This window comes from Amblyraja radiata, chromosome 3, assembly GCF_010909765.2.
Source record: "Amblyraja radiata isolate CabotCenter1 chromosome 3, sAmbRad1.1.pri, whole genome shotgun sequence".
Taxonomy (NCBI): Eukaryota; Metazoa; Chordata; class Chondrichthyes; order Rajiformes; family Rajidae; genus Amblyraja; species Amblyraja radiata.
In genome coordinates this window covers 92,781,533-92,806,976 of record NC_045958.1, presented here as the reverse complement: position 1 = coordinate 92,806,976, position 25,444 = coordinate 92,781,533, and the positions used below count along the sequence as shown (strand labels likewise).

The 25,444-nt window shown below is 46.5% G+C and overlaps 1 protein-coding gene across 1 annotated transcript in view; it reads right to left on the bottom strand.

Annotated features, from left to right (window-relative positions):
- The window catches only part of LOC116971289 (probable ATP-dependent RNA helicase DDX60), a 135,092-nt gene that overhangs the window by 58,443 nt on the left and 51,205 nt on the right, over nt 1-25,444 (bottom strand). The window contains exons 12-22 of the mRNA XM_033018330.1: nt 19,905-20,086; nt 18,529-18,784; nt 17,936-18,114; nt 16,710-16,874; nt 15,581-15,730; nt 12,704-12,823; nt 10,767-10,862; nt 8,355-8,470; nt 7,205-7,335; nt 1,004-1,113; nt 393-497 (exon numbers count right to left, since the gene is read on the bottom strand). Coding sequence (XP_032874221.1) covers nt 393-497; nt 1,004-1,113; nt 7,205-7,335; nt 8,355-8,470; nt 10,767-10,862; nt 12,704-12,823; nt 15,581-15,730; nt 16,710-16,874; nt 17,936-18,114; nt 18,529-18,784; nt 19,905-20,086 — 1,610 coding nt within the window. The remainder of the gene's footprint in view (nt 1-392; nt 498-1,003; nt 1,114-7,204; nt 7,336-8,354; nt 8,471-10,766; nt 10,863-12,703; nt 12,824-15,580; nt 15,731-16,709; nt 16,875-17,935; nt 18,115-18,528; nt 18,785-19,904; nt 20,087-25,444) is intronic.

Here is a 25,444-nt window from a genome sequence, read left to right as displayed (position 1 = left end):
TATTTTTCAAGCAGAAATTGATAGTTTCTAGATTCTAGATAAGGGCCTCAAAAGTAACAGGGTGAAGGCAGGAGAATGGGGTTGGGAGGGAAAGATAGATCAGCTATTATCGAAACGCGGAGCAGACCTGATGAGCTGAATGGCCTAATTCTGCTCCTATGTTTTATGAACTTATAGAAACATAGAAAATAGGTGCAGGAGTACGCCATTTGGCCATTCAAGCCAGCACCGCCATTCAATATGATCATGGGTGAACATCCAAAAACAGTACCTCGTTCCTGCTTTCTCCCCATATCGCTTGATTCCATTAGCCCTGAGAGCTAAATCTAACTCTCTCTTATGAGCCTGTGTGTCAGAAGCCCCTGTGGCGGGCACTTCCACGTTTCACCTACCTGCATCCTGGGCCAGCCGCGCATAACATTTGACATCGTGTCGTAGAGTCTGAGACATTCAGCTGGAGACAGTGCTAGGTCAGACGGGATGCCGTACTTTACAATCTGCAAGACAAAAGCACATCGTTGTAAATGCCCTTTAATGAACTTCAGACCATCTTTACAGGAACCCCTGCTGCTCTCCACCGCCTAGTGGAGCTGGTCCTTACCCTTAATAACTTTTCAGTTAACTCCTCCCATTTCCTCCAAATACAAGGCGTAGCTATGGGCATGCGCATGGGCCCCAGCTATGCCTGCCACTTTGTAGGGTACGTCGAACAATCCTTGTTCGAGACGTACCGTGGCCCTATCCCCGAACTCTACCTCCGCTACATCGATGACTGCATTGGTGCTACCTCCTGCACCCACTCGCAACTCACTGATTTCATCTATTTCACCACTAACTTCGGAGGGATATGGTCCAAATGCAGGCAGGTGGGACTAGTGTAGATGGGGCATGTTGGTTGGCATCGGCAAGTTGGGCTGGAGGACCTGTTTCCATGCAGTATGACTATGACAGAGTGCAAAGATAATACTGTATCTGGTATTTTTCCAAAGCTATTGCTACTCACGTGATCCACTGTTAAGGCAGCACAGGGATGATAGGGCACAAATTTGTATTCACCACCTTCAAAGTCACACACAAACTTTTCCAAGTCATTGTACCGTTCCCCGTAAATGACTGCAAGCAACAGGAAATACCATTAGCACAATGTGCAGCCATTAATGGCATAATGATTAAACAATGAGTGATGTGGCAGTGTGTGAACAGAGCCTCAAGACTGATCGATAGGCCAAAATGACACCAAAGTGCTGGAGTAACTCAGCGAGTCAGGCAGCATCTCTGGAGAACATGGATAGTTGATGGTTCAGGACCCTTTTCATCCCAGCATTTGTAAACCAGCATCTGCAGTTCCTTGTTTCGCCATTTGAGGGCACTGCCACTGACAATATGGCTAGACAACTTTATGATTGAAAACAAACAAGATAACGTTTGAGAAAAACAGGCCCTTCGGCCCACCTAGTCCACACCGACCATCAATCATCTGTTTATTTGTCATATATGCAACTGCACATTGAAATCCTTTTTACATATATTACACATGCGGGCGCCGCCATTTTTGACACCATTATTCAAAGTCCAATGTCCGGTCAGCCCGGGCACTTGATGTACTTGGACGGCACGGTGGAGCAGTGGTAGAGTTGCTGCCTTACAGTGCTTGTAGCGTCGAAGACCTGGGCTCGATTCCGACTACGGATGCTAACTGCATTGAGTTTGTACGTTCAACCCCGTGACCGCGTAGGTTTTCTCCGAGATCTTCGGTTTCCTCCCACACTTCAAAGACAAACAGGTATATAGGTGGCGCAGAGTATCGCCAGAGACCCAGGTTTGATCCTGACCTCAGGTGCAAGGCATGTTCTCCATCTCCCTGTGACCATGGCTGTGGGTTTTTATTGTCACGTGTACCGAGGTATAGTGAAAAGCTTGTTTGCATGCTATCCAGTCAAAGAAAAGATAACACATGAATACAATCAAGCCGTCCACAGTGCACGGACACAGTATAAGGGGTACAATATGTAGTGCAATGATATAACAATAAAATCTGATAATGTCTGATTAAAGATAGTTCGAAGTTCTCCACTGAGGTAGATTGGAGTTCAGGACCACACTCTAGCTGGTGAAAGGATCGTTCAGTTGCCTGGTAACAGCTGGGAAGAGACTGTCCCTGAATCGGGAGGTGTGCGTTTTCACACTTCTGTACCTCCTGTCCGATGGGAGAGAGGAGAAGAGGCAATGACCGGGGTGAGACTGGTCTAATAAAAACATTTCAAAGTCACTTGGACAGCGTGCTTCTTGCAAAAGGAAAAGGAAAATTTGCAGAGAGACAGATCTACTAACATTGAAAATCAGACATAAAACAAGTGCCGGAAACAGCAGGTTATGCATCATTTATGGGGAGAGAAAATGAGCTAATGTTTCAAATACCAATTTTACACTAATCCCCTTATTTGATTCTCCCCACATTCCCATCAACTGTTCCCATATTCTATTATTCACAAACTTGGATAGGTAAGATTTAGGAGGCCTTATACGGGCAAATGAGATTAGCATGGGGTACCATGGTCAGCATGGACGTTGGGCCGAAGGGCCTGTTTCCGTGCTGTATGTCTCTATGCCTCTGAATCTAAATGGCTCATCTTTGCAGTGGGTACGATTAATTTACTTCCTTTGGTACATAACAAAACCACAGCTTCCTGTTTCAAAATACTTTCAAGTTCAATAATGAAAACAATAAATGGTTTCACATCGAAAATAAATGGTTTCACATTGTACAGGGCCCTAGTGAGACCACACCTGGAGTATTGTGTGCAGTTTTGGTCCCCTAATTTGAGGAAGGACATTCTTGCTATTGAGGGAGTGCAGCATAGGTTTACAAGGTTAATTCCCAGGATGGTGGGACTGTCATATGCTGAGAGAATGGAGCAGCTGGGCTTGTACACTCTGGAGTTTAGAAGGATGAGAGGGTATCTCATTGAAACATATAAGATTGTTAAGGGCTTGGACACGCTAGAGGCAGGAAACATGTTCCCAATGTTGGGGGAGTCCAGAACCAGGGGCCACAGTTTAAGAATAAGGAGTAAGCCATTTAGAACGGAAACGAGGAAACACTTTTTCTCACAGAGAGTTGTGAGTCTGTGGAATTATCTGCCTCAGAGGGTGGTGGAGGCAGGTTCTCTGGATGCTTTCAAGAGAGGCTCTTAAAAATAGCAGTCAGGGGATATGGGGAGAAGGCAGGAACGGGGTACTGATTGGGGATGATCAGCCATGATCACATTGAATGGCGGTGCTGGCTTGAAGGGGCAAATGGCCTTCTCCTGCACCTATTGTCTATTGAAAAGAGTTAAAAAAAAGTTCCTTTATTCGAGTCACTAATAAATGCAACAGGGAATTCAAAAGTAACCCAGAGAGTAATGAGAATGTGGATCCTGTTGCTACTGGGATTGGCGGAAGAAAGTAGAGTCCAAGAGACCTAGTCATGCAGCACGGAAACAGGCCCTTCAGCCCAATTCTTCCATGCCAGCCAATATGCCCCGTCCAAGCAAGTTCCATTTAGTTTTAGTTTTGAGATACAGCACAATAACAGGGACTTTAGCTGAACACCAATTCATCCGTTCGCACTAGTTCTACATTATTCCATTTAGTTTAGTTTAGAGATACATCACGGAAACATGTCCTTCGGCCCACCGAGTCCATGCCGACCATCGATCACCTATGCACACAGGTTCTATGTTATCCCACTGTCTCATCCACTACCTTCACACAAGGAGGCAATTTACAGGTGGCCAATCATCCTACAAACATATACGTCTTTGGGATGTGGGTGGAAACCATGCGGTCACAGGGAGAATGTGCAAATTCCACACAGACAGCACCTGGGTCAGGATCGAATCAGGGTCTCTGACCTGGCGAGGCAGTGGCTCTACCGGTTGTGCTACTGTGTCTGCACCTGACTCGTGTCCCTCTAGATGTTTCACGTTCTCCGTGACCACGAGGGTTTCCTCCGGGTTTGCAGGTTAATTTGCCTCTGTAAATTGTCCCTAGTGTGTAGGGAGTGGTTTCAAAAGTGGGATAACATAGGACTAGTGTGAATAGGTGACCATAAGACCATAGGAGCAGAAATGAGGCCATTCGGGCCATTTAGTCTGATTCGCTATTCGATCATGGCTGATCTATTTTTCCCTCTTAGCCCTACTCTCCTGCCTTCTCCCAATTACCTTTGTCGCCCTTGATAAATGCCCAGCGTGGACACAGTGGGCCGAAAGGCCTGTTTCAATGCTCTAATGTATCTTTTAATCAATCAATTCATTATTTTATAAGAACATAGGAAAATAAGTAGGAAGGAACTGCAGATGCTGGTTTAAACCAAAGATAGACACAAAAAACTGGAGTAACTCAACGGGACAGGCAGAGCAGGAATGGGCTACTATTCTCTTCAAATCAGCCCCACCATTCAGTATAATAATGGATAATCTATTGATCTTATACACTTCTATAAGAACACCTCTCACCCCCCCACTCCCCCCCCCCCCCCGATTCCTTTATCTTTCAAATATTTATCTATCTATCTGAGTAGAGAAGTTGGGAGGTTACAGCTATACAAGACATTGGCACAGCCACATAAGATAGATAGATAGATAGATATAATTTATTGCCACACAACCAGGGTCGGTGAAAATATGGGTTGTCAGCGGCAGTACAATAATAAAGAACACACAATAAAACTGTAACACAAACATCCACCACAGCATTCACCACTATGGTGGAAGGCACAAAAAATTTGGCCAGTCCTCCTCCATTTCCCCCCAGTGTACAGGACCAGAGTCCAGAGTCAGTCCAGGATCGGCTCTTCCTCACCGGAGACCGCGGCTTTAAGTTGTTGTAGGCCGCAGGCCGGCGGTCGAGATTTAAAGTCCCCGCTGCAGCCAGAAGCACCGCAGACCGCAGGGCCGGCGGTCGAAGCTCCCCTCCAGGGGTGATGTTAAGTCCATACCGGACCCGCGGTAGAAGTTGGCCGTGGGCCGGCAGTGATGGCTTCTTCTTCCCCCGGGTCCCCTGCGAGGGATCTCGGGCTGTAGACGCCGCACCAGCTGGAGCTGTGCAGACCGCGACTTCAGGCTGCGGCTTCAGGCTGCCAGCTGCCCCGGGCCAGCGAAACGGAGCGCTCCCCTCCAGCGAGGGCTCACCCGCTCCGCGCCGAGAGTCCACGCTGCTCCCGCCGCTGAAGCCCCGGGCTCGTCTCCGGGAAAGGCCGCGTCGATCCTTGATGTTAGGCCACGGGGGAGGCGACCTGGAAAAACTCGCCTCTCCATGGAGGAGGCGACCGAAGCGGTTTCCCCCTTACCCCCCCCACACCAAACACACGAAGAAACATTAAAAACAGACTTTTAAACATACGAAAAAATAAAAAAAGTTGAAAAAACTGACGAGCTGCTGACATGGCTGCTGCACAGAGCAGCGCCCCCTACGGGTAATCATGTGATAGGAGCACAATTAGGCCATTTGGCCCATCAAGTCTACTCCACCATTCAATCATGGCTGATCTATCTCTCCCTCCTAACCCCATTCTCTTGCTTTCTCCCCATAACCACTGACACCCACACAAATCTATCTCTGCCTTAAATATATCCACTGAAATGGTGAATATTAAATATTCAGCTCTGTGTCGTTTGTCCAATTATGCACTGGATGTCACAGGAGCTTTAATCCGCAGTATTGTGAACACGAGGCTTAGACAGTCAATTGATGCAATGGCATCAATAGAGGAAAAATACTGCTATCAAAATTTAGTTTGTGGAATTTCAACAAACTATAGCACACTTACAGGGGCACCAAATACAGCATTTCCTTATTTCCAATGTTACTAACCACTTAACAACAAAGTGCTGGAATAGCTTAACAGGTCAGGCAGCATCTCTGGCGAACATGGACAGATGACATTTAGAGTATTGTGTTCTGCTTTGGTCACCCTGTTGTAGGAAAGATGTTAAACTGGAAAGATTTCAGAGAAGATTTACGAGGATGTTTCCAGGACTCAAGAGCCTGAGCTATAGGGAGTGGTTGAACAGGCTAGGACTTTAGTCCTTGGACGCAGGAGGATGAGAGGTGTTCTTATAGAGGTGTATAAGATCAAGAGAAGTATACATAGGGTTAATACACTTGTTCTGTATTCCATAAAGGAATAGAAAGGTGGAGTTTCTTGTGTTGGAGATGACTTCCATTTACATATTATTTAGCAGATGTAATAAGCTCATCGAAGCAGCAGAAGCTACCATCCAACGAGACTAGGACTTTATTCCTTGGAGGGCAGGAAGATGAGGGATGATTGTTTAAGGCTGTAGAATATCATGAGGGGAATCGATAACGTTAATGCAGTCTTATGCAGAGTAGGGGTATCGAGAACTAAGGACTTAGGTTTAAGGTGTAAGGTTTAACATTTAGACAGGTGCATGGATAGGATAGGTTTAGAGGGCTATGGGCCAAACACAGACAGGTGGGACGAGTGTAGATGAGCCTTGTTAGTCGGTGTGGGCAAGTTGGGCCATAGAGGGAGTACAGAGAAGGTTCACCAGACTGATTCCTGGGATGTCAGGACTTTCATATGAAGAAAGACTGGATAGACTCGGCTTGTACACACTAGAATTTAGAAGATTCAGGGGGGATCTTATAGAAACGTACAAAATTCTTAAGGGGTTGGACAGGCTAGATGCAGGAAGATTATTCCTGATGTTGGGGAAGTCTAGAACAAGGGGTCACAGTTTAAGGAAAAGAGGGAAGTCTTTTAGGACCGAGATGAGAAAATCATTTTTTACACAGAGAGTGGTGAATCTGTGGAATTCTCTGCCACAGAAGGTAGTTGAGGCCAGTTCATTGGCTATATTTAAGAGGGAGTTAGATGTGGCCCTTGTGGCTAAAGGGATCAGGGGGTATGGAGAGAAGGCAGGGATGGGATTCTGAGTTGGATGATCAGCCATGATCATATCGAATGGCGGTGCAGGCTCGAAGGGCCGAATGGCCTACTCCTGCACCTATTTTCTATGTTTCTATGTGTCCACGCTATATGACTCTACGACTCAATCCCCACTTTAAACATACATAAGCATCTGACGTCCATTTACAACCTTACTTTTCTGCTTCATTTGAAGCACTCAAGGTGCGTTTTAGTTCCTAGTGTTACATTGTAGCATTGCCCCCTCTGGGCTGTGGTCCATACCGAGTCTCACTTTGAAGGACTGCCTATCAGTGGGTCGCTTGATCTTCCTCTTGGTCTTGGAGCTCGCTGAAGAAGATGCTTCAGGACTGCACTCCGCTCCTTCCCAGTAGTCCTTCACCGACTGTAGCCACCTGTTAACAACACAATACAGCATGGCATGGTGGTGCAGCGGTAGAGTTGCTGCCTTACAATGCCAGAGACCCCGGTTCGATCCTGACTGCCGGTGCTGTCTGTACGAAGTTTGCACATTTTCCCCGTGATCACATGGGTTTCCTTCGGGTGCTCCGGTTTCCTCCCACACTCCATAAACTGACAGGTTTGTAGGTTAATTGGCTTCTCTAAATTGTCCCTTGTGTGTAGGATAGAACTAATGCGTGGGTGATCGCTGGTCAGTGCAGACTCAGTGGGCCGAAGGGTCAGTTTCCACACTGTGTTTCTGAAATAAATTAAACTAAACACAAGACCAGCACATGATCATGGGATTGTGTTCCTTGCATTGTATCACCAGGTAGCGGGCCATATCAAGAACCAGTCCAAACAAGGGTCTCGACCTGAAACGTCACCTATTCCTTTTCTGCACAGATGCTGCCTGTCCCGCTGAGTTAATCCAGCATTTTGTGTCTATCCTAGGTCCAAACCACCATCTGCAGTTCCTTCCTATACAAGAAGCAGAACAGGAGTGGAACCCTTACTTCCACCACTCAATAACATCATGGCTATCCCTCTCTCCAGTGCCAACCCCATTTGGATTGGTTGTTATTGTTGCATGTACTAAGATTCAGTGGCAAAGTTTGTTTGGGAGCTGTCCAGTCAAATCATACTTTGCACGCATACAATCAAGCCACACACAAGTACAGGTGTCAGTGGTTATGGGGAGAAGGCCGTGATTAGTACAAGTGATTCATACAGATGATTAGTACAGGTGATTAGTACATGTGTCATTAGTACTATGGTTAATACGGGTGTCATGGGTAATGGGGAGAAGGCAGGAGAATGGTGTTAGGAGAAAAAGATCAGCCATGATTGAATGGCGGAGTAGACGATAGGCCGAATGGCCTAATTCTGCTCCTATTCCTTATGACCTTACAACAGCCGGTTCAAAGAGAAGACTATAGTGTTATAGCTACAGAGCAAGTGCAGCTGGACTCACTGTGTGAGATCCTGAGGATTGCTGATAGTTGCTGACAGAGCAAGGAATGGGCAACGGATCATCACCAGCAGATGTTCCCAAGTCTCTGCTCCAATCTCTCCACCCAGGCAATGCACCTGCAACACAAGGTCAAAATCCTTCAACTTACGTCAACCAAAAGGTTTAAGAAAGAACTGCAGGTGCTGGAAAAATCGAAGGTAGACAAAAATGCTGGAGAAACTTAGCGGGTGAGGAGGCATCTATGGAGCGAAGGAATAGGTGATGTTTCGGGTCGAGACCCTTCTTCAGTCTGCAGAAGGGTCTCGACCCGAACGTCACCTATTCCTTCGCTTCATAGATACTGTCTTACCCACTGAGTTTCTCCAGCATTTTTGTCTACCTTCAACCAAAAGGGTTCTCCGCTGGCTCCCAACAGAGACTCCCATAAGACCATAAGACATAGGAGCAGAATTAGGACATTCGGCCCGTCAAGTCTACTCTACCATTCAATCAAGGCTGATCTATTATTCCCTTTCAACCCTATTTTCCTGCCTCCTCCCCATAACCTTTCACACCCCTACTAATCAAGAATTTATCAATCTCCGCTTTAAAAATACCCAATGATTTGACCTCGGTAGCAATGAATTCCACAGATTTACCACTCTCTGGCTAAATAAATTCCTCCTCATCTCCTTTCTAAAGGAAGGTCCTTTTATTCTGAGCTGCGTCCTCTGGTACTAGACTCTCTCTCCATATCTTCTCCACATCCACTCAATACAGGCCTTTCACTATTCGCTAAGTTTTAATGAGATCCCCCCCCTCATGCTTCTAAACTCCAGTGGTATTGGAAGCCATCACCAATTTTAATAGGAGCAGAAGAGGGAATGGGGTTCATGGAGTGGTTTATGGAGGTGAATGGGAAGATAAACATGCATAGGATCAGCTGGAACAAAGTACCCTTTTCTGCTCCGTCTTCACCACATAATGGTCTGACTCTATGTCCATATATCAAAAGGCCTGAATAGAGTGGATGTGGAGAGAATGTTTCCACTAGTGAGTCTAGGACCAGAGGGCACAGCCTCAGTATTTATTGGACATACCTTTAGATTGGAGATGGGGAGGAAATTATTTAACTAGAGGGTGGTGAATCTGTGGAATTCATTGCCACAGACGGTTGTGGGGGCAAGTCATTGGGTTTTTAAATAGAAATTTGACAGGTTCTTGATTAGTAAGGCATCAAAGGCAATGGGATGAAGGCAGGAGAATGGGGTTGAGAAGGAGAAATCGATCAGCCGTGATCGAATGGTGGAGCAGACTCAATGGACAGGTTTCTAGCAATTATTATTCAGCAATCTATGTACTAATAAATGTCACTGGTGCAGCTGGTAGAACTGCTGCTTCATAGCTCTGGAGATCCAGGTTTAATCCCGACCTCTCGTGTTGTCTGTGTGGAGTTTGCACGTTCTCCCCGTGACTACGTAGGTTTTGCCTGGATGCTCCGGTGTCCTTCCACATCCCAATTGGTGGGAAATTGTCCCTTGTGTGAAGGTGAGTGTAGCAATCTGCAGGGGAGTTGATGGTAATGTGGGGAAGAATTAAATGAGATTTAGGATGGCATAGCTATATAGTTGCTGCCTCATGGCGCCAGAGACCCGGGTTCAATCCTGACTATGGGTGCTGTCTGTACGGAGTTTGTACGGTCTCGCCGTGACCACGTAGGCATTCTTTGGGTGCTCCGGTTTCCTCCCACGCACCAAGGACGTGCAAGTTAATTGGCTTCTATAAATTGCCCCTAGTGTGAAGGATACACAGTTGGGAAAACATTGAACTAGTGTGAAAAGGTGTTTAGTTTAGTTTAGTTCAGAGATACAGCATGGAAATAGGCCCTTTGGCACCCGGAACTCATACACAGGTTCTGTTAGTAAGGAACTGCAGATATTGGTTTACATGTTTCAGGTCGAGACCCTTCTTCAGACTGAGAGTCAAGGGAGAGGGAGACTAGAGATATGTGGGAGGCTAAGGTTTGAAAATGACAGATCAAAGCTGACGTTGATCAAGTAAATGTAGAATGGATCGTTGTTAGCTGTGGGGAAGGTGACAAGAGGCATACTTGTTATCCTATGTTATTCCAGTTTCAGAACTTACATAGTAGGGACAATTTACAGAAGCCAATTAACTTACAAACCTGCACATCTTTGGAGTGTGGGAGGAAACCGGAGCAACCGGAGAAAACCCACGCAGTCACAGGGAGAATGTACAAACTCCGTGCAGACAGCACCTGTAATCAGGATCGAACCCAGGTCTCTGGCGCTGTAAAGCAGCAAATTAACTGCTGCACCACAGTACAAGGGTGATCAATGTTCGGTGTGGACCCGGTGGGCCAAATTCTTGTTTCCACACTGTATCTCTAAACTAGTGATTCTAATTTCTTACCTCATCAAAAATCACATATTGGATTTTTTTTGCCCAGTCTTGTTCTGGGGGAGAGAGCAGGAGAATTTCTAAGCACTGTGGTACTGTAATCAGGATCTGTGGATGAAGTGAAAAATATCAGTCCTTCCAATAGTGACAGACAAACACACATTGGCATAGATGAAGCTTAGAGTTTTAGAGACAAAATGCTGGAGTAACTCAGTGGATCAGGCAGCATCTTTGGTGAAAATAGGTGACTTTTCGGGTCGAGACCCTTCTTCAGACTGAGAGTCAGGGAGAGGGCAACGAGAGGTATGAAGAGATCAAAGCTGGCACCGATCACCAAGGAAAGGTAGAGCCAACAATGATCCATTGTTGGCTGTGGAAGAGGTGATAACGAAGGGATACATGGATGCGAGCAGTGGAACAAGCAGGAGGATTAGGGTGGGGAGGGACGGAGAGAGAAAGAATGCAAGGGTTACTTGAAATTACAGAAATCAATATTCAGCATATTCAGAATTGTGAATATGCAGCAGCCAAATTATATTCACCCTTGTTACATGTTATCCCACTTTCGCTTCCACTCCCTGTGCAAACTCCACACAGATAACACCCGAGGTCAGGATCGAACCTGGGTCTCTGGCTCTGTGATGCAGTGACTCTACCAGCTGTACCACTGTGCCCCCTTGCACCACTCAGGATGGAGTGCGACTTGGAGGTGAACCTACAAGAGGGGGTGTCCCATGCAATTCATGACTTTTCCCTTCATAGAGGTAGAGGTCACAGGATGGGCAGTGGTGCAACCTGGGCGAAAGACTACCCGACATTTTGTAGATGGTACATAATAGCTCAAATGTTTAGTTTTTGGTTTAGTTTAGTTTAGAGATGCAGCGGGGAAACAGGCCTTTTGACCCACGGAGTCCACACCGACCAGTGATCACCCCGTACAGTAGCACTATCCTACACACTGGGGGAAATTTACAATCTTTACCGCAGCCAATTAACCACCAAACCTGTAGGTCTTTGAAGTGTGAGATAAAGCCCACACGGTCACAGGGTGAACTTACAAACTCCATACAGTCAGCACCCGTAGTCAGGATCGAACCAAGGTCTCTGGCACTGTAAGGCAGTAACTCTATCGCTGCGCCACTGTGCCGCTCTCGACTAATAAGAGTCATACAGGCCCTTCAGCCTACTGCATCTGTGCAAACAATCATGTCTATCTGTACAAACCCCACTTGCCTGCATTAATTCTATACCTCTCCATATCGCCCATTCACCTTTACTGGCGCACATGCACCTCTCCAGATCCCTCTTAAATGTTGAGGCAAGGAACTGTAGATGTTGGAACCTTACAACACAAAGTACTGGAGTAACTCAGCGGGTCAGGCAGCATCTCTGAAGGAGATGGATAACCGACGGTTTGGGTCGGGACCCCTCTTCAGACTCAATGGTCTTTTAAATGTCACTACTATTCCTGGTCCTGCCTCCACAATCTCCGCTCGCACCACATTCCAGATGCCAACTACTCGTTATGTGAAAGATTTACCTCCTCGGATCCACTTTAAACCTCCTCCCTCTCATCTTAAACCAATGCCCTCCACTTTTGGACACCCCTACCATGTAATCTGGCTACTGCACTATCGATGCCCCTCTCATAAGTTTACATAATTTTATCATGTCATCTCTCAGCCTCCTTTGCTCTAAGGGGAAACCCAGCCTGTCCAACCTCTCCTCATATCTCGAAATCCTGAGCGATGAAGGTCAAACAAACAAGGAGAGGTTTAGAGGGTTATGGGCTAAGCGCGGGTGGGACTAGTGCAGATGGGGCATGTAGGTCGGTGTGGGCAAGTTGGGCCGAAAGGCCTGTTTCCACGCTGCATGACCCTATGACTCAAGTCCATTGACAACTCCTCCACTTTCAATAAACCATGACAGCTGATATCAATGAAGCATACCTGACAATTATCGACATTGCTCCGATGGTCTCTGGTGAAACATCCACACACCACCTTTCCTTGAGGTAAGTTCTTGGTAAACCTTCCATAGACAGTGGCTACTACCTGATTGACAAGAGCCTGGCAAAGAGAAAAGTCAAGTCAAGTTGAATTTTCTGACATATATTTGTCATGTGCTTGAATAGTATGGGTGACGAGGGTTACGGGGAGAAGTCAGGAGAATGGGGTTGTGAGGGAAAGATAGATCAGCCTTGATTGAATGGTGGAGTAGACTTGATGAGCCGAATGGCCTAATTCAAGTTCAAGTGAGTTTATTGTCATGTGTCCCTGTATAGGACAATGAAATTCTTGCTTTGCTTAAGCACACAGAAAAAAATAGTAGGCATTTACTACAAAACAGATAAATGTGTCCATATACCATGATATAAATATATACACATATATACACTAATTCTGCTCCTATCATTTCTGAACGTAAACATGGTGAAGAAATGGTTACATTTAGGGTTGGGCGAGATGCTGGATTTGGAGGAAAGCAGAGTCTGAGATAGGACTGGACTAGATTACAGAGACAGGGGGATGAAGTTGCAGGGGAGGTTACTAGCATAGCTGTGAGTTTAAAAATCAAGGCATAGTTTAACTGGTAGCAAGTATAAGCACTGGAACAGAGGTGAAGGTGATAAACAGCATGAGATATCAGAACAGAGCCAGAATATTATCTCCACTGACTCCTGTTGACTACTCGGTCTCTGGAAAATTCAAACAGTAAGTGGATGACTCTGAGATTGCAAAGTGATTCCCAGGAATACTAAACATGAGGATTAATAAATAACAGCAACACATATACATTTTACAACATGTAACCTTGAAGAACGGCCGACTGAGGTTAAGATTTGTCAGCCGGCTTGCTTTAGCATAAATATACGTGGAAACCTTTCTCTGCACATGAGTAATTCTGCTCCTCTAGCTTAAGAACTTATATGCAGAAGCACCGTGAGGTACAGGTGCAATGAAAACCGTGTTTGCAGCGGCATCACAGGCATATAGACAACACACGGAAATATAAATGGTAACATATTCAGCAAAAATAAAAAGACTGTTCAAAAACAAGACAATTGTGCAAAACAAAACTGGAAGCCAAGTCAATGGCATTAATGCAAAAACACAATGAGAAAACAAGTCAGAAAGGAGTCAAACCACAGCAGGATCTTCATAGTGAATGGCAGGGTTCTGGGGAGTATTGCAGAGTTGAGTTTAGTTGATTGTCACATGTCACATTGTCACAGACACAGTGAAAAGCATTTATCGTTTGCTAACCAGTCAGTGGCAAGATAATGCATGATTACAATCGATCCATCCACAGTGTACCGATACTTGATGAAGGGAATAACGTGAATAACGTTTAGTGCAAGATAAAGACTAGTAAAGTCCAATTCACGATAGTCCAAGGGTCTCCAATGTGGTAGATGGTAACTCTGGACCACTCTCTAGTTGCTGGTAGGATGGTTCAGTTGCCTGATAACAGCTGGGAAGAAACTGTACCTGAATTTGGTGCTGTGAATTTCACACTTATGTACCTCTTTCCTGATAACAACTGATAGAGCCTCAGTTTTAGTTTATTGTCACATGTACCAGGGTGCAGTGAAAAGCTTTTTTTGCATGCTATCGGCGGAAACACAATTCAATGTAATGGCTGATTACAATCAAGCCATTTACAGTGTATGGATACATGATAAGGGAATAACGTTTAGTGCAAGGTAAAGCCAGCAAAGTCTGGTCAAGGGTAGTCCGGGGGTCACCACAGAGGTAGACAGTAGTTCAGCAATGTTCTCTAGTTATGGTAGGATGATTCAGCAGAATGATCTAAGGGTGCTGGTACATGGTTCCTTGAAAGTAGTGTCACAAGTTGATAGTGTTGTCAAGGAGGCTTTCAGCACATTGGTCTTCATCAGTGAGAGACAGAAGATTAAGGTGAGAGGGGCAAGATTTAATAGGAGCCTGAGTGGCAACTTTTTCAATCATTGATGATGTGTGTATGGAACGAGCTGACAGAGGAGGTAGCTGAGGCAGGTACTATAACAATATTTAAAATACATTTGGACAGATACATGGAGGGAAGGTTTAGAGGGATATGAACCAAACACAGGTAGTGGGACCTGGAGAACATGTGTAGGTGACGTTTTGCGTTACGGATCCTTCTTCAGACTGGTGATTTCCGACAAGTCTGATGTAGGGTCCCAACCCAAAACGTCACCTATCCATGCTCTCCAGAGATGCTGCCTGACCCACTGAGTTACTCCAATACTTTGTGCTTCTTTTAGCTTGGCATCGTGTTCAGGATAGGATAGTGTAGGATAGTGCTAGTGTGTGAGGTGATCACTGGTCTGCACAGACTTCGTGGGCTGAAGGGCTTATTCCCCTCTGTATCTCTAAAGTCTAAAGTCAAGTCTAAAGGTGAAGGGAGGCTTGTAGACAGATGAGTGGAGTCAGTGGTGACAAAGGCTAAAGACGTGGGGGAAGTTATCTCAAAATTGGATAGTTTAGTTTATTGTCACATGTACCGAGGTACAGTGAAAAGCTTTTTGTTGCGTGCTAACCTGTCAGCTGAAAGACTATACACGATTACAATCAAGCCGCCCATTGTGTACAGATACAGGATAAAGGGAATAACGTATGTAGGAAGGAACTGCATATGCAGGTTTATAGTGAACACAGACACAAAGTAACTCAGCGGATCAGGCAGCATCTCTGGAGGTGCCCCCCTCCTGTCCTCCCCGCCCCCTTCTGACCAACTGGAGGTGTGGGACAGAGGGTGCTCACGGTGCAAGTCCTCTAGCCCCATCTCTGTCTTCATGGTGTTCCCAGCAGGTCACGTACCTTGGTGGGTGCCACGTAGACCACAATGCCATCGTCACTGCGCCTCAACACTTTCTCCATGCAGTAATAGGATGCGTAGGTTTTACCTGACGAGGTGGGAGCAACAATGACTGCAGATTCATTGTTATCCACAGCGTCCAGCAGCTCTCTCTGAAACCCAACCAGGCAGAAACATTGGTTACACGCAAGGAACTGTGGATAACGGTTTACAAAAACCACGCAAAATGACCAGCTGAATCACTTCCAGCAAATTTCTATTCTAACTTTGTTTCAGGTTTCTGGCATCTGCAGTTTATGGATGACGAGTCAGAGGAGACCGGGTCGGGGTAGGCAGATTGAGCGGAGGTGTTCAGCGAAATGATCGCTGAGCCTGCGCCTGGTCTCGCCGATACACAGGAGTCCACACCTGGAACAGCGTAAACAGTAGATGAGGTTGGAGGAGGTGCAAGTGAACCTCTGCCTCACCTGAAAGGATTGTCGGGGTCTTGGACAAAGATCAGATAGGACTAGGCGGACTGAGGTTGCCAAACATTTTAACTCCCCCTCCCATTCCCACACTGATCTTTCTATCCTGGGCCTCCTCCATTGTCAGTGTGAGGCCCAGTACCAATTAGAGGAACAGCACCTCATATTTCACTTGGGCCGGCATAGGCAGATTGAGCGGAGGTGTTCAGCGAAATGAGTATGAGTTTTGATTTCTCTAACTTCAAGTAACCCTTGCATGCCCTCCCTCCCCATCCTTCCCCCACCCTAATTATCTGACTAGTCTCACTGTCTTTCTGATAAATTTTACTGATTGTATGCCTCCTTGTCACCTTCCCCTCAGCTATCAATGAACCATTCTACATTGCCTTAATCATCAGCTGCTTTTATCTGCCATTTTCACACCTTGCGCTGCCAAATCTCTAGTCACTCTCTCCCCTGACTCTCAGTCTGAAGAAGGGTCTCGACCCAAAATGCTACCCATTCCTTCTCTCCAGAGATGCTGCCTGACCCGCTGAGTTAGTCCAGCATTTTGTGTCTATCTTCGGTGTAAACCAGCTTCCACAGTTCCTTCCTACACATTTTGAGTCTGATTTTGTGTCAGGTTTCTGGCATCTGCAGTTTGTTGATGAACATTGGGAGTTACCTGCCAGGTGTCTGGTATGAAATGCTTCACCCTGGGATCAGGATCATTCCTTACATTCCGGATTAGAAGAGGACCCATATGCTTCAGCTGGAAACGGGCTGCTCCTAATCCAACCGGAAACTTGGGATCTCTTGCCAGCGACTTGTTTTCCTTCTCTTTCTGCAGCTAAACACAGCGGAGTAGCATGTTTAATGATCTTGAGCAGTAGGGGTGAATATAATTTGGATGTTGTATGTTCATTATTCAGTATGAATACTGATTTCACTAATTTCAAGTAACCCTTGCGTTCCCTCTCTCTCCACCCCTTCCCCACCCTAGTCATCTTGCTAGTTCCATTGTTCACATCCATGTATCCCTTTGTTATCATCTCTCCCACAGCCAATAATGGACCATTGCGGGCTCCACCATACCTTGGCCATCGGTGCTGGCTCTGATTTGTTCTGAACCTTTTCATACCTCTGGTTTCTCTGCCTCCTGACTCTCAATCTGAAGGTGGTCGGGCGAGGAGAGGGAGTACAGTTCGCGGGACGACTGGAATGGAGGCAATGGCTGCAACGGGCCTTTATGGCCAGCTGTGGCTGGGACTGTGAAAATGGCAGCAAAACCTGGCGATCTGTGCATATAGTCTCAGTGGGCTGTTCTGTACATTCTGTACTGTCCGGGGGATTGTGCTTATGTACGTGTTTAGTTTAATGTCGCGTGTACTGAGTTACTATAAAAAACTTTTGTTGTGTGCTAACCAGTCAGCGGAAACACTATACATGATTACATTCGAGTCATCCACAGTGTACTGATACATGTTAAAGGGAATAGCATGAATAATGCTAAGTGCAAGTCCAGTAAAGTCAAATGGTCTCCAATGAGGTAAAAAATAGTTTAGGACTGTTCTCAAGTTGTTGGTAGGGTGGTTAGTTAGATTCTTGATTAGTACAGGTGTCAGAGGTTATGGGGAGAAGGCAAGTGAATGGGGTTAAGAGGAAGAGATAGATCAGCCATGATTGAATGGTGGAGTAGACTTGTTGGGCCGAATGGCCTAATTCTGCTTCTATTCCTTCTGACCTTATGGTTCAGTAGCCTGAGAAAACATGGTGATAGTCTTGCTGGTCTGTACGCAATAGTATTCCACCATATCTTGGTACACATGATACTAAAGAAAGCGTTGAACCATAGGCCAAATGTCTTGCCCTGTGCTGTACCATTCTACAACTTTTATCCAAGTGCTTTACCTGGTGCGTATCAACTCTTTGCATCAGTGTACCTCTGAGGTTGAGGAATCCGAGTTGTTGGAGGTAACTGGCCAGGTGGGTTAATTGTTTAGGAGTTAGCAGCTCCTCATATCGATTCAGAACAGTGTGGATTCTGTGCATCAAAGTGGCTGCATTTTTCACGTCTTTCAAGGGCTCTGCTGCTCAGAAAATTGAAAGCAGATACAAACATTACCGTAATGTGCTTCAATTCATTGTTCACAAAGCAGGTCATACATTTCAGAGAGAGACAGAGAGAGAGACAGCGAGAGAGAGAGAGAGAGAGAGAGAGAGAGAGGGGGGAGGGGAAGGGTGGGGACAGAAAGAGAGGGAAAGAAGCAGAGAGGGAGAGAGAGAGAGATAGAGAGAGAGAGAGGGAGAGAGAGAGGCAGACAGACAGAGGAAGAGGGAGAGAGAGTGGGGTGGGAGAGAGGGGTAGGGGAGGGGGGAAGAGAGGGGGAGGAGGTAGGGGAGGAGAGGGAACTCTGACCCACTGAGTTACTGCAGCACTTTTTGTGCTTTTGCTCTGTTATTGGATGGGCAAGGTGTGCAGAGGGTGGGTGTATGGTTCCTACCTGTAGATCTGTAATGTTCCTCCCAGGCTTTATAGCAGTATTTAACTCCTTCCATCTCTGCATCAACTTTCACCTGATCACTACCACAAGTCTTCAGGAATCTGTCCAGCATTTTCATCCTCTCCTCGATGTGCTGAGTTGTGTCTTTTCCAAGGGTCTCTTGAATGGAGTTCCAATGTTCCTTCGCCTTACTCTCCCTCTCCAACATTTTTTTCTTTTTCTGATCCTCGATGATGCATTCAGACCTTTTCTTCTTCTGTTTACAGAAGGAGGTTATTATAAAACGTGCACATGCAGCAGTTCACATCCGCGGAGTGTAGTGGTCCGGTGGTGGTGGTGGGGGTGGGGGGTATGCAGGGGAAAGGAAACAACAGTTGTAACTCTGAAACTGGGATCAAGAGTCAGGAGTGGGAATCTAGGGTCAGAGAGGGGAGGTGATGCTGTGATAGTGTGGGTGTGTATGTGTGTGATTTGGCGTGTGTCTCTGTGTGTGACTGTGCGATTCTGTGTGTGCGTGACATGTGTGATTCTATGTGTGTGAGTGAATTCATATGTGTGTGTCCATGTGTGTGTAGAAAAAAAGAACTGCAGATGCTTGTTTTTTTTTTACCAAAGATGGATACAAAGTGCTGGAGTAACTCAGCAGGTCAGGCAGTATCTCTGGAGAACGAGGAGACAGTATGAAGAAGGGTCCCGACCCAAAACGTCTAACTATCTGCCTATCAACCCCCCACCCCCTCCTTCAACCTGTTACTTGCCACGCTTTGTCCTGCCCTCACCTCTCTTCCACCTTTAATGATTCCAGGAATGAGTGGGTTAACATATTACGAGCATTTGACAGCACTGGGCCTGTACTTGCTGGAGTTTAGAAGAATGAGGGGGAACCTCATTAAAACTTACCGAATAGCAAGGGGCTTGGATAGAGTGCACGTGGAAAGGATGTTTTTGTTAGTGGGAGAGTCTAGGACCAGAGGTCACAGCCTCAGAATTAAAGGACGTTCCTTTAGGAAGGAGAAAAAGAGAAGCTTCTTTAGTCAGAGGATGGTGAATCTGTGGAATTATTTGCCACAGTAAGCTGTGGAGGCTGAGGCAATGGATATTTTTTAAGGCAGAGATAGATTCTTGATTAGTACAGGTGTCAAAGGTTATGGGGAGAAGGCAGGAGAATGGGATTAGGAAGGAGAGATAGATCGGCCATGATTGAATGGTGGAATAGACTAGATGGGCTGAATGGCCTAATTCTGCTCCTTTCACTCTGCTCCTTTCACTATGAACCGTATACCCCCCTCCCGCTGGTGGGACGCTGTCAGGCGTTGAACGGAGGCTGGGAAACGTTGGGGAGATCATGTTAGTTTTGCACGGGCCGCTGGGCTTACCTCCGGCTTCATGCCCTTCCCCTTGCTGGGATGCGGCGGACATTTAGACTTGGTCTTCGCTGCCTCGGCTGGATCAGTGATAATCCTCAACTCGGCGTTTTCATTCAGAGATTCTGCATAAAGCCTCTCGAACACAATGACCTTCTGGTTCTGCCGTAACATCCTTTTCCTCTCCTCTGGATCTTTGTGGGGCAGGGCCAAAGGGAGGAAGTGAACAAACAGTCACCACATTGCGTGGAAGCAAGGAACTGCAGATGCTGGTTTACCAAAGAAAGACACAAGGTGCTGGAGTAATTTAACAGGTCAGGCAGCATCTCTGGAGAACATGGATAGGTGACGTTTCGGGTTGGGACCCTTCTTCAGACTGATTGCGGAGGTGGGGGTGGGGACGGAGAAGAAATCTGGAAGTGAGCAAAAACCTGCCAGATTACAGCTTGATACAAGTGAGGGGGGGGGGGGGGGGGAGGGTTGATAAGCAGATGGTTGGACAAAGGCCAGAGATGAAAACACAGAAGGTGTGAAACAAAAGATAGACACAAAGTGCTGGAACAAGGAACTGCAGAAGCTGGTTTCCGAAGATAGGAACACAGTGCTGCAGTAACTCAGCCAGTCAGGCAGCATCCCTGGAGAAAAAGGATGGTGGACGTTTTGAGTTGGGACTCTTCTTCAGAAGGTGTGAGACAAAAGGGTTGAAGTGTTGCAAATTGTGAAGCTGGAATGTAGGTAGAAGGGGAGGGGGAAGAGGAGAAATAGATGCAAGTCCAGGTGTAAATAGCTCGTTCTAAGCCCCCCTCAGTCTAGTTTCAGTAAATAAAATACTGAATCAAGCACTTGCGCAACTAAACTTTATTTTGAATAACACAACAGTTCCCCTCTATTGTACCTAACCACCACGGGTTCGATCCTTGTATCTGCCTGGCCAAGCCCTTCTAGCCTTGTGCAAGCAGCGACACTCCAGAAGGTCACGCAGTCCTAAGCGTTCTTCCAGAAGATCAACATCGGACCTCGTGGGAGCTACCTTTTATAGGTCCCAGAACCTTGAGGGGCCGAACCACATGGAGGTGGTCTCTATACAGTCCAATAACAAATATTGATTAACACTGTACTCGATAGACAGTTCCCTAACACTGTAACATGATAGACAGTTCGGCGAAACGATCGCCCAACCTCCGCTTAGTCTCACCGATGTAAATCAGCTGACATCTAGAGCAGCGGATGCAGTAGATGAGGTTGGAGGAGATACAGGTGAACCTTTGCCGCACCTGGAACGACTGCTTGGGTCCTTGAATGGAGTCGAGGGGGGAGGTGAAGGGACAGGTGTTGCATTTCTTGCGGTTGCAACGGAAAGTGCCCGGGGAGGGGGTGGTACGGGAGGGAAGGGAAGAATTGACAAGGGAGTTGCGGAAGGAGCGGTCTTTGCGGAAGACAGACATGGGGGGAGATGGGTAGATGTGGCGAGTGGTGGGGTCACGTTGGAGGTGGCTGAAATGGCGGAGGATTATTTGTTGTATTTGCCGGCTGGTGGGGTGAAAGGTGAGGACTAGGGGGACTCTGCCCTTGTTGCGAGTGCGGGGATGGGGAGAGAGGGCAGTGTTGCGGGGTATGGAAGAGACCCTGGTGCGAGCCTCATCTATGGTGGAGGAGGGGAATCCCCGTTACCTGAAGAGCGAGGACATTTCCGATGCCCTGGTGTGGAACGTCTCATCCTGGGAGCAGATGCGGCGTAGGCGGAGGAATTGGGAGTAGGGGATGGGGTCCTTACAGGGGGCAGGGTGGGAAGACGTGTAGTCCAGATAGCCATGTGAGTCAGTGGATTTGTAGTGTATGTCGGTCAGAAGTCTGTCCCCTGCGATGGATAGATTTACAATGTGTACGTTTGGTTTACATTCACCCAATCAGTTCCATGCAATTTACATCCAATTGTAAGAAACTGCAGATGTCCCATTCTTTCCCTGCAGCTCTCATCTAGGCCACAGACAAACTGGCACCATTCAGCAGCTTGTCCCAGTTGTGCAAAGGCACATTTAATTTGACCAAAATGGCCTAGCAGCACAGAAGCCTTTACTCAATTTTAATGTCCTGGCAGCTCCAATTTGGCCAGAATTAACACAGGTGGGGCACAGGGGAGAGAAGGGTGTGGAAGAAAGGGGAGGTGTTGTAGTTATCTAAAATTTGAGACTTCAGTATTCATACCATTGGGTTGTGAGCTACCCAAGAGGAATATGAGGTACTATTCCTCCAGTTACCTGTGGCCTCATTATAGGGAGGAGACAAAGTAAGTTTTAGTTTTGTTTTAGTTTTAGCGATACAGCGTAGAAACAGGCCCTTCGACCCACCAAGTCCGTGCCGACCAACGATCACCCCGTACGCTAGTTCTATTCTATACTCTAGGGACAATTTACAGAAGCCAAATAACTTACAAACCTGCACGTCTTTGGAATGTGGGAGGCAACCGGAGCACCCAGAGAAAATCCCATGCAGTCACACTGAAAATGTACAAATTCCGTACAGACAGCACCCATAATCAGGGTCGATCCCGGGTCTATGGCGCCGTAAGGCAGCAACTCAACAGCTGCACCACCGTGCCGCCCTTCCTGATTGATATGCTGAATTCACTCTGTGGTGATTGAGATGTCAACAAACCAGGGCAACAGACTTCATTTTCAGGTCAAGAACCCTGCACTTATACCAACTGGGACTTGAAAATACGCCAAACTGGTGACTCTGTACACCGTCTCAGTGTACTACTGCTATATATTTACACTGTATCTGAGATGCTTATCTCACATGTATCTAAGTGTTTATGTATAGTGATACCAGTACTGAACTGTACTTCAGTGCATGACAGACAAAGTACCACACCACACCAGGGTTGCCCGGTTAGACACCAAGAAATAGATGCAGGAGGAGCCCATACTGGGTCTTGAACTTGCTTCAGCTTCCAAAAGATCAAGGTTGTATCCATGCATGAAGATTTATTCCTATATCCCTTAACCCTTTTGGGGTAATATGAGAATATAAAACCAGAGGGCACAGCTGCAGAATAAAAATATATACCTTTAGAATGGAGATGACTCATGAGATTGAATTTCTTTAGTCAAAGAGTGGTGAATCTGTGGGATTTATTGCCACAGACGGCTGTGGAGGTCAGGTCATTGGGTATTTTTAAAGCGGAGATTGACATATTCTTGATTAGTAATGGTGTCAAAGATAACTGGGAGAAGGCAGGAGAATGGGATTGAGAGGGGAAAAATAGATAAGGCGTGATAGATTAACGAAGTATTCTTGATGGGTCGAGTGACCTATTCTGCTCCTATCTTATGGTCTTATGTTAAAGCTGCTATCCCACAGCTCCAGCAATGCGGATTCGATCCTGACCATGGGCGCTGTTTGTGTTTTGTCTGAACAATCTACCTGTCATGCTAAAATTAGTGCACAAGGAACTGCAGATGCTGATTTACAAAAAAAATACACAAAGTGACAGTGACTCAGGGGGTCGGGAAGGATCTCTGGAGAACGTGGATAGGTGATGTTTTGGATCGGTCTTCAGTCTGAAGAAGGGTCCCGATCCAAAAAGTCACCTATCCATGTTCTCTCGAGATGCTGCCTGACTTGCTGAGTTACTCCACCACTTTGTGTCTTTACTTGAGGCGGCGTGGGGTTCCTCCTGGTGCTCTAGTTTCTTTCCACATTCCAAAGACTTCTGTAAGTTATTCCCTGGTATAGGTTGCAAGGGGAAGTCGATGGGCTTGTGAGAAAGGATAGAAGCTTCAGGGCTAATGGAATGGAGAGGCTGATGGACTGATAGATTTGGACAAAGCTGGACAGACTTGAAGATGGACACAAAATGCTGGAGTAACTCAGCGGGATAAGCAGCATCTCTGGAGAAACTCAGCGGGATAAGCAGCATCTCTGGAGAGAAGGAATGGGTGACGTTCTGGGGGAGAGAGCAGGAGAAGTTTTAAGTGGTATTGTAATCTGGATCTGTGGATGAAGTGAAAAATATCAGTCCTTTCAATTGTGACAGACAAACACACATTGGCATAGATGAAGCTTAGAGTTTTAGAGACAAAATGCTGGAGTAACTCAGTGGATCAGGCAGCATCTCTGGAGAAAACAGGTGACTTTTCGAGTCGAGACCCTTCTTCAGACTGATGTCAGGGAAGTGGACACTACAGAGATAAAATGTTGTCAGAGACAGTAAGACTGGTCGGAGAACTGGGAAGGGGGAAGGGATGGAGAGAGAGGGAAAGCAAAGGCTACTTGAAGCTGGACAGACTTGTATTGTTCTAGTGAGTCATACATCATGGAAACACACCCTTCGGCCCAACTTACTCATGCCAGCCAAGATACCCCATCTACGCTCGTCCCATCTGCACACATTGGCCTATATCCCTCTAAATCTTGTCTATACTTGCACCTATCCAAATGTCTTTTAAATGTTTTCTGTAGTGTCAAAGATTGATAGAAAACCTGATAAAAGTATGAAAGGCATAGTTAGGGAAGACAGTCAAACATTTTTCCCCCAGGTGGAAATATCAAAGACCAGAGGGTTGGCTTTAAGGTGAGGGGGGCAAATTTTAAAGGAGACTAGACCAAGTGGGACCCGTTGGGTCCCGTCTCAACACGCGGTTGGAGGGGGGGGGGCACCTGCTGCGTCACACACACACTAACCACCCCCCTTGATATTATATGAATATTATTAATTCGCTCCTTTTATCACGTCCCCCGCCTTATCCATTCACGCATAGCCCCCAACTCGCAGGCACGGCTAGAGAGGGAGGGGAGTAGAGAGAGAGCAGAGCAGAGGCACAGAAAGGGCAGAGGCACAGAGAAGGCAGGGGCATAGAGAGGGCAGAGGCACAGAGAGGAACACAGAGGCGGGCATCGACCCATGAAAGAGACCCAAGAGAGAGAGACCACAATACAGGGCCCGACTTGCTCGTTCTTTCTGCGTCTTTTGAATAACCGGGGGGGGGGGGGGGGGGGGGCGGGGGGGTGATGTCACTCGCAGCGCATGAAACACAGCGCACGGAGCAGACCCATTGTGACGTCATCAGAAAAAGGCAGTCATTTTAAAATTCATTTTGTCATATTTTTAAACATTTTCAGTAATAAGTCGAGAAATAATGCATTAGATTTTCAGATTAGTAGATTTTGGACTCTACGGAAAAATGTCTGCTGGAGTATGCAAAAATGTTATCGTTACTGCGTAGATTTTTGGCGAATATGTGATCACACACAAACACACACACACACACACACACACAAATCCACATACAAGATCAGACTTTTAATAGTTATATAGATGTGCTAGACAGTATTTTATATACACAGAGTGTGATGGGGGTCTGGAACGCATTGCCAGAGGTGGTGGCGCAAACAAACACTACAGTGGCATTTAAAAGGCTTTTAGATAGACACATGGATATGCAGGGAATGAAGGGATATGGATCATGTGCAGGCAAAGGAGATTCATCTAACTGAGCAACATGATCAGCACAGACATTGTGGGCCGAAGGGCCAGTTCCTGTGCTGTA